This window comes from Chanodichthys erythropterus, chromosome 9, assembly GCF_024489055.1.
Source record: "Chanodichthys erythropterus isolate Z2021 chromosome 9, ASM2448905v1, whole genome shotgun sequence".
NCBI lineage: Eukaryota > Metazoa > Chordata > Actinopteri > Cypriniformes > Xenocyprididae > Chanodichthys > Chanodichthys erythropterus.
The window spans coordinates 37,575,687-37,588,259 of NC_090229.1; the positions used below are offsets into that span (position 1 = coordinate 37,575,687).

The 12,573-nt window shown below is 36.7% G+C and overlaps 1 protein-coding gene across 1 annotated transcript in view; it reads right to left on the bottom strand.

The window, feature by feature from the left end:
• Positions 1–400: 400 nt before the first annotated feature.
• Positions 401–12,573, bottom strand: part of b3galt4 (UDP-Gal:betaGlcNAc beta 1,3-galactosyltransferase, polypeptide 4) — a 12,273-nt gene continuing 100 nt past the window's right edge. The window contains exons 1-2 of the mRNA XM_067394102.1: positions 12,289–12,573; positions 401–5,317 (exon numbers count right to left, since the gene is read on the bottom strand). The exon at positions 12,289–12,573 is cut by the window's right edge and continues 100 nt beyond it. Coding sequence (XP_067250203.1) covers positions 4,080–5,189 — 1,110 coding nt within the window. The 5' untranslated portion in view covers positions 5,190–5,317; positions 12,289–12,573 and the 3' untranslated portion in view covers positions 401–4,079. The remainder of the gene's footprint in view (positions 5,318–12,288) is intronic.

Here is a 12,573-nt window from a genome sequence, read left to right on the forward strand (position 1 = left end):
TATTAGAAAACACAACCAGCACGATTACCATGACAGACATTTAAAATGGCAAACATTCGCTGCTTTTGTTTGTATATCTGCAGTCCTATTTTCAGCTTACCTATTTGAATAGCTAAAATAGACTATTGATACCTTCTAGACAGTTATTTCCTTATGCAAAACGCACAAGCTGACGGTCGCCCGTAATCCTTTTGGTGTAGGCGAGTAACAATTTCTTAAAGTTAAACAAGGACGAAACTGAAATCTTACTGGTTGGCCCTAAAGCGAAAAGAGAAACGCTGTTTAATAATTTATCAATAATTAACACCTTGGATTAAATCACAAGTCTCTCTCTTAGATTGATTTAAGTCTCACATTAATAAGGTGATGAAAACATAATTTTCCACCCTAGAAACACAGTTGCAAACTGACTTATTAATGTAATACACTTTTTACTGGCCCTCCCACAACTGAGAGACGAATTCAAAATTCTACAGATTTTGAATTACCAGAAGTCAGAAGCCAGAGCATGTATGACCGGTCTCCTGTTCTTCCTGCTACGGCCGGCCAGTGGGTGCGGCTCGGAGTTAAGAGAACAATGTACACTGTTCTCTATAAAAGTTTAGGCTCTGTTAGTGTTCAGTGCACTTGCTCCTGGTTGCTTTGTTCTTGATTTTGTTATTAGTTTAAACTCGGTTCTGTCTGAGGCTTTGATTAATCAGGTGTCTGACAGAAATTGTGTTTGTGTTGACTTCTAGTTCTATATATTTTTCTATTTATGCTAATGAATATTTTTTGTTGCAACCAAACCAACCTGACTATGTCCTCCATTTCATTTGTCACAGCTTTGAGCCGGGCGTGACACACATCACTCTGTTTTACTCTGTTTGTGGTTAGTCTTAGTTTTGTTTCTGTGCTCTGGCTTCCTGTGCATTATATAAAGAGCTTGGGCAAGGACCAAGCTTCACTACTACTTCCCTTGTTAAGAATACTGAGATCATCTGCTGTTGGTTTACTGGATGTTCTCAGCAACAGCCAAAAACATAGAGTACATCAGATATGATTAACGGAAGCTCAGACTTGATGCATGCAAACTATTTGTTCCAGTTTGTCAAGTGTGAACAGGTTGAGCTTGCATTAACCATGTTTCATGTGCTGTATGTTTGTGAGTTGATCACTGTATGTGAATAAAAGGCTAAATTCAATCTGTTCATCATAAAAAGTGATTGTGTCTCTTCAGAAGATTTGGATTGAACTGCTTGATTCATATGGATTAGTTTTACCATGTCTTTATGTGCTTTTTGAGGCTTAGTTGTGTGGACAAAAATGATGAGACAATACCAAAACCATTTTCATTTGTGTTCCAAAGAAGTCCCAGGGAAGTCTTTGTTTGTAACAGCATGAGAGTGACAGAATTTTTTTGAGTGAACTATCCTTTTTATTTATTGATTATACGAACCATAATCAAAATGTTTTGGTAAGACTTTACAATATGGTTTCATTTGTTAACATTAGTTAACTGCATTAGTTCACATGAACTAACAATGAACAATAGTACTTCCACAGCATTTATTAATCATAAGTAATGTTAATCTCATCCTTCACTAACAAACTGAACAGTGGTTTAAGTTTTACAGTAGGTCTAGCTATTACAGAAATTGAAATCAAATGTAAAATAACCCTGCATAGTCTTCACTTTATAAACAATACATAGATTAATCCTTATTAAAATCACAAAAGTCATTCAGTCAAGAACAGTGAGAGATCTTCTCAATTAAAGGGTTAGATCACCCAAAAATGAAAATTCTGTCATTTATTACTCACCCTCATGCCGTTTCACACCTGTAAGACCTTCGGCGCACCAAAAATATTCTCGTCGCTTTATAATATTAATATTGAAACACTGTACTCACATGAACTGATTTAAAAGTTCATTAATGGATCTTGAGAGAGGAAATGTCATTGCTCCCTATGGAGGCCTCACTGAGCCATCGGATTTCATCAAAAATATCTTAATTTGTGTTCCGAAGATGAACGAAGGTCTTACGGGTGTGGAACGACATGAGGGTGAGTAATTAATGACAGAATTTTCATTTTTGGGTGAACTAACCCTTTAATGACACAGGCTGCAGCAGGATATTAGGCTGCTGTCACTTTAAGACCAAATGCATGGATTCAATATACTGATACACAAGAGTTTTCTTTCTCAATTTTTTTGATTTTATGTATATTTGTCCATTCAAGTGCAAGACGTGAAAGAGAACTCAATTCAGTATTTACACGCTATATGAGAGACGACTTTTTGTGAGCACAGAAAACAGTGAGCGAGTACTGAATTTAGTTCTCTTTTGCATCTTGCACTTGTTTTAAAATCACATAAAAAGGTTGCACACAGGAATTGTATTAATGTATATGTATTAACAAACTGAGAGTTTTTCATTGCTAGAATTAACTGTACCATTAACCAATGAGAATCTTCAGAACTTGTAGAAATAATGTCAGTTGATTTGGTAAATATTAATAAGTACTAGTGTTTCTGTATTCTAAGTTAGTTCAAGAAACTCTCTGTCAACTGAATGAAATTCATCTTTGACTCCTGGTCATCACAGTGCATATTGTTCTACTTAAGCTGAATGTCTAATTATATATTAGATGTATAGACATGTGATCATGAAAGGCACATGCTGGGTAAGTAGTGAACATAAATTCAAGCATTGTATAATAAAAATAAATTTTCAGTGCATAATATCTTTGGCCCTGTTTCCACCTGGTATTAAGATGTCTTTTGGTTGATCAGATCACAAGTGGATGACACTAAATACAGGTGTAAACGGGATGAGTTTGAGCTTGTCCACTTTTGGCCACTTCCAGAGGTAGTTGAAATTGCATTCCACCGGATTGCCTTTGTTGTGTAGACGCGCATGTGGTCGAATGCATTCGAACAGCCTACTCTCTCTCCGCCTACTGACCTAATGCGTAAACATAATGGGAAGCGCGCTAGCTGGACGGGATTTAAAGGGTTAGATCACCCAAAACTGAAAATTCTGTCATTTATTACTCACCCTCATGTCGTTCCACACCCGTAAGACCTTCGTTCATCTTCAGAACACAAATTAAGATATTTTTGATGAAATCCGAGAGGTAGCCTATATGACTCATCCATAGAAAGCAATTTAACCGAAACAATCAAGGTCCAGAAAGGTATTGAAGTAATCGTTAAAACAGTCATGTGACTGCAGTGGTTCAATCTTAATGTTACGAAGCGTTGAGAATATTTTTTGTGCGCAAAAATAAAACAAAAACAACGACTTTATTCAACAATTTATTTTCTTTCCTGTCATTATCCTTACACAGTTGCCACAGTAAGCACAGTGAAGGCTTCCGTGTTTGCGTCCGAATGCCAGCTCAGTATTGGCCACAGCTGATCACGTGCGCATGCGTGTGATGCTAACGCAGGAGCCGGCCAATAATGATTCGCCGTTCTGGAAGTGCTGAACGTAAACAACGTATGAGAATGACACAGAAAAGAAGAGATTGTTGGATAAAGTCATTATTTTTTTGTTTTTGCACACAAAAAGTATTCTCGTCGCTTCTTAACATTAAGCTTGAACCACTGCAGTCACATGACTGTTTTAACAATGTCTTTAGTACCTTTCTGGACCCTGAAAGTGTCTATGGAAAGTGTCTATGGACGAGTGATATATCTCTTGGATAATATCTCAATTTGTGTTCTGAAGATGAACAAAGGTCTTACGGGTGTAGAACAACATGAGGGTGAGTAATTAATGACTGAAATTTCATTTTTGGGTGAACTAACCAAGTTTAGTTTGAAGACAAAAAAAAACCATACCAAGCACAATGTTCTCTCACAATTCCTGATTTCTAACACACACTTGCAGCGTTCGGCGTCATCTTGCAAATCAGGAGAAATCAGGAGAGAAGTGATCAAAAGTGGACAAAAGAGATGGAGTAAAACACCAGGTGTAAACGGGAATGTGTCTGATTAACCAAAACGTATTTTTTAAACCAGGTGTAAACAGGGCCTAAGTAACAAAGACGTTCTTTTCCCTTTGGCTTTTCATACTCGATGTATCTTCATTTCAGGAGTCTCTCCCCAACAGTGTCCCGAGAATTGCTCTTATTTTACAGACACTAAGAGATGTCCGCATACCCAACCACGAGCATGGGGCAGTGGAGTGCACTTCCGTCCAGTATCGCACCATGTCCTCTGGCTTGGTATGGTGGACAGACACCATAGTTTGGTAGCAACAACGGCTGTATGGTACAGCTGGTCCTCCGGAGAAGAGCGGAGAATGGGTCGGTGTAATGCCTGCTTTGTGAGCACAAATGCCTACAAACACATCCTCTGGAGGCAATGGTCTGGGTAAGCGTATGGCAACAGTTGCTAGTGACAGTTTCAGCAAAGCTGGTCGAGAAAGCACATACGCCGTCCCGCTGCAGTAATCAGGAAAGACCACACCAAAGGATATGCTTTCTGACACAAAGTGTTTGCTGGCGGGATTGTAGTCCGGTGCGACCTGGATGTGGACACGACCCAGATAAAGCTCGGTGAGTTCGCCTTCTGTCGTTTTAACGCTGTGGTTGAGGTACTGCAGCAGCGCACTAGGGTTGAACAGTACATCATCATCTACCTTCGCCAGATAGCAAGCCTGTGGACAGAAACGGCGTGCCCAGCCCAGCATAGACAGAGTTTTTAGGGTCAAGTTGCCGTAGGAGTCGAGGAAGCGACCCTGTATGAGGTCCCCGCGCTCCTTTGCCTCTTCCACCAATTCTTTGCCGATAACTGGGTCAGATGGCTGACCGACAATGAAGAGGGTCATGACTCGGTGACCTCTGATTTGTACTTCCCCACCCCAGGTGTCACGAATGGCCTGGCGGGCCTTTCTGTTTTGAGGTGCAGTTGCCACCAAAGTGATGAGGTAAGGTTTGGCACGTTGGCAGACGTGGATGCTAGGCATAAGCAGGTACTCTTCCGAACGGGTTGGAGGAATACTGTGAGGAAGGTCCACTACAGGAAGACGTTCTTTGCTCATGCCCAGCGTGGTCAGCCACAATTCAATGACGTCAATAAAGAGTAGAGCAAGCAGGGAGATACAGAAGGCTATTATGGAGAGGTAATGGATGAACCCTAAATGGCCTCCTCGCTTCCCAATGCGACCCTTAAAGATTCTGAAACTATGCACTAGCATTTTTACAGATCACAGGAAAACCTTCTTTACTCCTCCAATTTGGGTTTGATTATACACTGAATTTAGATCCAGCGAAGGAACAAAGAGACCATTGCAATGTGTCCAGTTCTGCACTGTTGCACCACCAACTGCAAGAGGAAAAAAAGATGAACATTGTAGATTAATGGTCGATATCTAGAGCAATTGATATGATTCAGTGGTAACACTTTAGAATACTGATCCTTCATTAATGAATAACTACAGAGGAATAAACGAGTAACGCACTATTAACATTCTAGCAACTACTATTAACTAACAAGTAACTCTGGTTAATGAATTAGTAAGTAATAGTGCTCAGTCTAATGTGGTCGTTCACTATTAGCTAATCAGTAACTACTATTTTTTCATACCTCCCAGAGGACTATATACAGGTTCATAATTGATGTGAATAATACCTTATGTATTAATTAATTCTAAAGTAAAGATCATGGTAAGTATTACCAAATCCTTCAGCAGGAATTATTAATTATTTGGATCAGTTTTCTAAAGTGAAAAGCATGATGACTCTCTGATATTGACTGAAGTCAAAGAGGTTTTCTGGAAGGTTTTGGATAGTAACGGCTCAAGTGTTACTACATCCTTCGGAAGGAATTACTAATTATTAGGATCACTTTTCTAACGTGAAGATCATGGTAACCCAACTAGTTACCAAATCCACTGGATGGAATTACTATCTAAAACCTTACAAAAACCTCAAAATTAAGGAGCTTTTCACTCTAGAATAAGTAATTCCTTCTGAAGGATTTGGTAATACTTGATTTATTACTAATGGGTCACCATGGCCTGCACAGAATTTATTACACATTATGCATTATTCATGATAATTATGAACCAATGTTCTCTAACCAATACGCCTATATAGGTCGTTTGTCACTTCCCTGAAATATGACCCATAGATGCGTTTACTAAAGTTGCGCTCCTATCGACAACAGGACACTTTCATTTTAATGCATCGTTCCCTTTTATCGGCGTCACATTTCAAGTTTCGCAAAGCTCAATCGGCAGAGCATTGCAATATATAACAATATGCAATCATGTGATCATGCAATTATGGGTTCGATCCCAGTTAGGTTTAGGGGAGGGATGGGTGTAGTCGTTAATAATTTTTTTTTTTTTTTTTTTTTTTGTTAAATGGAAATAGGAGAAATGGTGTAAAAAGTCCACACATTGCATTTAAATGAACACGCATTGTGATTGGTAACGACATTCATACGTCATTTCATGGCGACAGACGTAACACGACACTGTCATTATTGTTATGCCAGCTAGAAGGCGCATGACTTTAAAGGTAAATATAGGTCGTAATAAAGTGGTTTTTTGGAGGACAGTCTCTTATGAACATGTATATATAGTAGTCCTTTGTAGTCCTCTGGGAGGACTTAAAAAATAGTAGTTTATAGGCTTGTCATCGTTCTAAACACCGCTTTTAACCCTGTAAAATGGAGCGTTTCACACTTGTAATTTAGATGCGGGGTTAGCACCACTTTGTACCAGGGGTTATGAGCAGGGTTAGCACTGTTTTTGGGGTGTTAACTCCACAGTGCGGTGACAAACTTGTACAGTGTGAAACAATGCAATGTTACAACTAGATGCTTAGCAACTGACAACCAATCGCGTGCCTTATATTCACATGCTTTGGGCAGTCACGGAAAAACCGTGCAATGTATATAAAAGTGCTTTTCACACTAGAAATAGTTAACCCTGGGTCATTCTAAACCCTGGGTAAACGGAATCCTGGGTTTTCTTGCTACACGTTTCACACTGCTCATAATTCACCCAGGATTAACAATTAATCCTGGGTATTCATAAACTGACGTTTCACATTGTACTGTCCTAAACCCTGGGTTAACGTTCTTATTTGCATATTTGCGGCATCAGTGTCTATGATTAGAAAAGCGCAGCACACATCCTGTTTACATAAACTAGCTCTGTGCCTCCTAACCTCATATTGCCGACTGTACTATTGAGTTTATACTAAATGGACATATCAGACTATAAAGGTAAGAATGAAATGGTCTCTTCTTCCCGCAAATTGTCGCATTTTCTGTCATAATTTGACATTTTTCCACTCAAACGCTGAATTTACCGTAGCCGTAGTTAACTGACAAGCCACGCAATATCACGTTCAATATCGATATGAATCGCCGTCGATATTGAATGAGATATTGCGTGGCTTGTCAGTGATCTACGGCTCTGTCTTTCTTGTTAGTTAATAATAGTTACTAGAATGTTAATAATGCATAACTCTTTTGTTCCTGTGTAGTTATTCATGACAGAACAGTATTCTAAATTGTTACCAATTTAACATATATACACTACCGTTCAAAATGTTTGGGGTCAGTAAGATTTTTGTTCTTCTGCTCACCAGGCTGCATTTATTTCATCAAAAATACAGTGAAAACAGTGGATATTAAATAGCTCTTTTCTATGTGAATATATTGTAAACTTTAATTTATTCCTGTGATCAAAGGTGAATTTTCAGCATCATTTCTCCAGTCTTCAGTGTCACATGATCCTTCAGAAATCATTCATATGCTGATTTGCTGCTCAAGAAACATTTATGATTATCAATGTTAAAAAACACTGTCATAATATTTCACAATTTTACAGTATTATTTGATCAAATAAATGCAGCCTTGAAGAGACTTCTTTCAAAAACATAAAAAAAGTCTTACCGACCCCAAACTTGAATGGTATAATGTATATTAGGAGTATAATTGCTTTCAATACACATTTTTCCTGCAGTTCTAATATCTGCAGCATCTGGTTTGTTGGAGTTCCAGCCTTGGTTAATGCTGTTACTGTTGGATATGCTTACACATGCTGAATTTGCAGTCAATTACAACAACATTAAAAAAACTTTGACAAAACAGTTACCGTTTGCAAACATTGCTTGACGTGAATATATATTTGTATGATATAGCTTTAAATCAGCATGTGATCAGCATGTGATATTGCTCATATACATGTACACATCCTTGTCCAGTGTTTGCTATTTCTCTCCAAAAGTAACAATCGATAAAAATGTCTTTATACTCGTTTAAGAGCTGCTACATCTCTTAATTCCCTCGTACAGACTGTGCATATGAAGACTTCAGATGCAAAAGCCTCTAAGTGCCATCTGAAATTTTCTTCTAAAATAAGCATTTTTATTAAGCTCGTATGTTTATGTTCAGTTATTTCACTTTAATGGCAATGAAAGGGACCTATTAACTGCCATTAAAGTGGAATTACTGAACCTAAACCTAAACATCAGTTATTCAAAATGTACATGCAAATTTGTCTGATCCTCGATGCGATCGCGGGCAGCAACACAAGGTTGATTTTGAGGTAGTTTGATCTAATGTTTGATTTTTTTTTTTAATGTTGTTGATTTAAGTAGCAAATAAGAATCCATTAATTTAATGTTTGTATTTTCAGACAAAGGTCTTCTTAATGATTTTCAGTTTTGTTCAAGGTAATTCAAGCAACAGTTTTTCAATAACGGAAGAATATGTATATATATATTTAACATGACAAAACATAGTTTGCTGACTTTTCCATTGCTTGACGTGACATGGTTAGATTCATATAGCAAATATCATATATCAAATTGGGTATCCATCTTAGAGATAATACCCATATTTATAATGAAACAATCATATTTTAAAATATATTAATCATATCATAATAAAATATCATTTATTGATACTACTGTAAATCTATATTAAATAGGCTATTATGTGATCTCCTTCAATGCTTTCAGAATCTTTACTTTTTAAAATAATTTTGTTTCTGTATTTTTAAAATCTATTTTTATATTTTACAGTATATATAAAAATATATATCACATAGGCCTATTTTAATGACAGTATATTTACTGAAAAAAAAAACTTTTATTTATCAAAATGAACAGAAAATAGTACAAACTTTGCTAAAGTGATTCTTCTGAATAAGTATTAACCTAGACATTAAAAACATTATTTTAGCTAAAGTTTTTGTATAAATACTGTGTGCCTTTTACCCCCCTCACCACCTCATACATTTATAAGATTTTGAAACAAAATCAACCACTTTTTCACACAAAATATGTTGCTCCATCAATGTTCAATACAAACATATATTTTTCCTGCAATCATATACTTTGAGAGTAGTGAAAAGCACAATTTTTCCTAAGGTGTGCCTTTAGCCCCGTTGTACCTTCCCCTTAAATGTACAGATTGTAAGTTTTATCTTATCTTGTGTTGTTAAATGAATGTTTATTGCGTTTATTTGCAGTCATGTTTGTTACATGACGGTGTTTTATGTGCATGTGACTGTGTGCATCTTCTATATGTTAATATTAATCTCAGCTTGTGGAAAAGCTGCTTGTGGTTGAACTTTGATTCTTTACATGACTATCTCTTTACTGTGTGATTTTAACAATGTGCCGTAAATTTAAGTTCAATCCATACAACGTAAAATGATATTGCTACCATACTTTATTTTACGTTGTAGTTTTTTTTTTTTTTTTTGGGGGGGGGGGTAATATTGTATTGTATAAGTGTTTTGTATAGGTATCACTGTACTTGTAGTGTATTTGACAGAATTTTAGAGGATTTAAGTTCATCTGTAAATAATAACCCACGTTTGAGGTTAATGGTGCCCTAGAACCAGTTTTAACAAGATGTAATATAAGTCTAAGGTGTCCCCTGAATGTGTCTGTGAAGTTTCAGCTCAAAATACCCCATAGATTTTTTTTTTATTAATTTTTTAACTGCCTATTTTGAGCCATAATTATATATGCATGATTCAGTGTGCGGCCCCTTTAAATCTCATGCTCCCCCGCCCCCGAGCTCTCGACTGCCTTAATCAGCATAAACAAAGTTCACACAGCTAATATAACCCTCAAAATGGATCTTTACAAGATGTTCGTCATGCATACTGCATTTATGCATCAATTCCTGTAAGTATAGTATTTATTTGGATGTTTACATTTGATTCTGAATGAGTTTGATAGTGCTCCGTGGCTAAAGCTAACATTACACACTGTTGGAGAGATTTATAAAGAATGAAGTTGTGTTTATGAATTATACAGACTGCAAGTGTTTAATAATGAAAATAACGACGGCTCTTGTCTCCGTGAATACAGTAAGAAACGATGGTAACTTTAACTACATTTAACAGTACATTTATGCATTAAACAACACTATTTTGTGAAGAACCTAACATAGCATAATCAAATGCAGCTTTATTTTTAATAACAGTAATACAGCGTTTTAAAATGAAATGCATGCCATTTATCAACACAAGACATCCAGCATTTAATATGATATTCTTAAATCGTTCTAGCTTTAAGAAGCGAGTGAACGGACAGAGTAACGTTATAACATCATTTTCAACACTCTCAAATGTATCTAATATGATAAACAGAGCTGCGTATCCTCATACTCATGACCGGAAAAGCAGAAGCGGTGCCGGCGACTGTGACATAATAAAAGTCCCGCTGCTCGTGAGGCGTGTGTTGATCAATCGCTCCAGCTCCTCGTTCAGCTCCACAACACTCGCTCCTGCTCTGCTTCATACTACAGTAACGTTAATAATCACATCCATGAAGCTTCCTGAGTCCTATCCCGATTTCCACCACGTCCCAAGATTCCGTGCTCAAACTTGGCGTCATCAAGCTACGCCTTTGTTTTGAATAGGCCTCTAGCGACCTCTAGCGGATGGAAAATCTTACATATGGCACCTTTCACAGAACTAAATATGAAGTGCAATTTTATATAGATTTGAATTTGAATTTTTTAAACTTGAATCCTGGACATTTGAAATTGAATTTTTTATGGCATAATTTTCTGCATATGTATTTTCAAACAGTGTATTTTTTTGTTCTGAATTCTTAGACTGCAAAATTCACTTCTTAAAAATACAGCTTCAAGTTTTCAACATGAATAAATTCAAAACACCAAATTCAATATTCTAAAATTCAAAACGCAGAAATTCAGATCGCACTGAAAGTAGGTCCAACTTCCAGGTTCCACAGGGAAGAGTAGGATGGCTTGAGGGTGAGCAAATCATGGGATAATTTTGATTTTAGCATGAACTATCCCTTTAAGTTGACTTTAATTGGAGAGAAAAAGTTGAGTTAACTTCAGTTGAATGTAATATGCTGTCTTATTTTTTTCCAATTAGGTCGACCCTTCTTTTTTTTAATAGTGAAATGAACTAGTAAAATCAACCATTATTCTGGGTTTAAATGAACAACCCAACTTGTTGAGGCTTTGAAAGTGAAGAATTGAGACATATTAGTAGTACTTGCCGTGTAAAATAAAATTATTATTATTAATTATTCATTTTTTATTTTAAAGTACAATTGTATACGCTACCCATTTGTATAATTAATAATAGGTCTACTAATAAGAGTTTAAGATAATATATTATTATAATTATTGATTGGGGTCCTAAAAAGTGTTAATGTGACCGAGATTTGAGGCCATATTAAAGTAAAGCTACAAATCAAGCAAAGACTTTGTTTACTTGTTGTTACTCAGTTCAGTTTGTTCACTAAAAAGGTCAGAGTGACCCTTACAAAGCAACTGCAAGGGCTGTTTAAAGATATGCTTAAATATTAACTAATAATTAATGTGCGAACAAGAACCAGCTATTCGAGAGCTTCTGGTTAAAAAAACGACACAGATGAACTTATCTCCACTAAACATATTTCGCCTCTCTGGAACATTGACAATTTCATAAGGACGACAGTGACACAGCACGATATGAAACAGCTCATCTGACCGAAGCACAATGCTGTTATTCACATAAAAGAAAGCAGTGTTATGCTATGTTTGTTTGAGAATGGCGTTGGGTTGAATGTCCTGTTTGTTTAGATGATAAATAAACATATTAGTTTGGAAACGTCGTTACAAAATTCACTATTGTTTGCTCGATGCGTCTCATGCGTAAAGCGGCGTTTCCGCTGCCTCACATTCACATGAGTATGAATAAATACAGTCAGTGGAACGAAAAGATGGTGAAAACGCCCTTCAAGAATGCGTGCGTTCTTATGCGTGTTATTCTTTATAGTTTAAAGTAGAAATGTTACCTTTCCAGCGAGGAATCCTCTGAAATAAAAACCAGCTTGCAGTTTTCATATTTTGCCATGAAGATGATAAATGCATCATTTATTCAAGGCCTTTTCGGGTGTCCGCTTCTCCATAGCAGTTTACTGTAATCCACGGGAGTATAATGCAGATGAGAGATTTGGATAATCTGTCCGTCGATTAATAGGAATGACTGCAATCCTGATATCCCTGATGGAGCGCAGAAACAGCTATGTTCATCCGCTGAACCGTAATGCGTCTGTGATGAGCAGAAATACAGGCTGCTT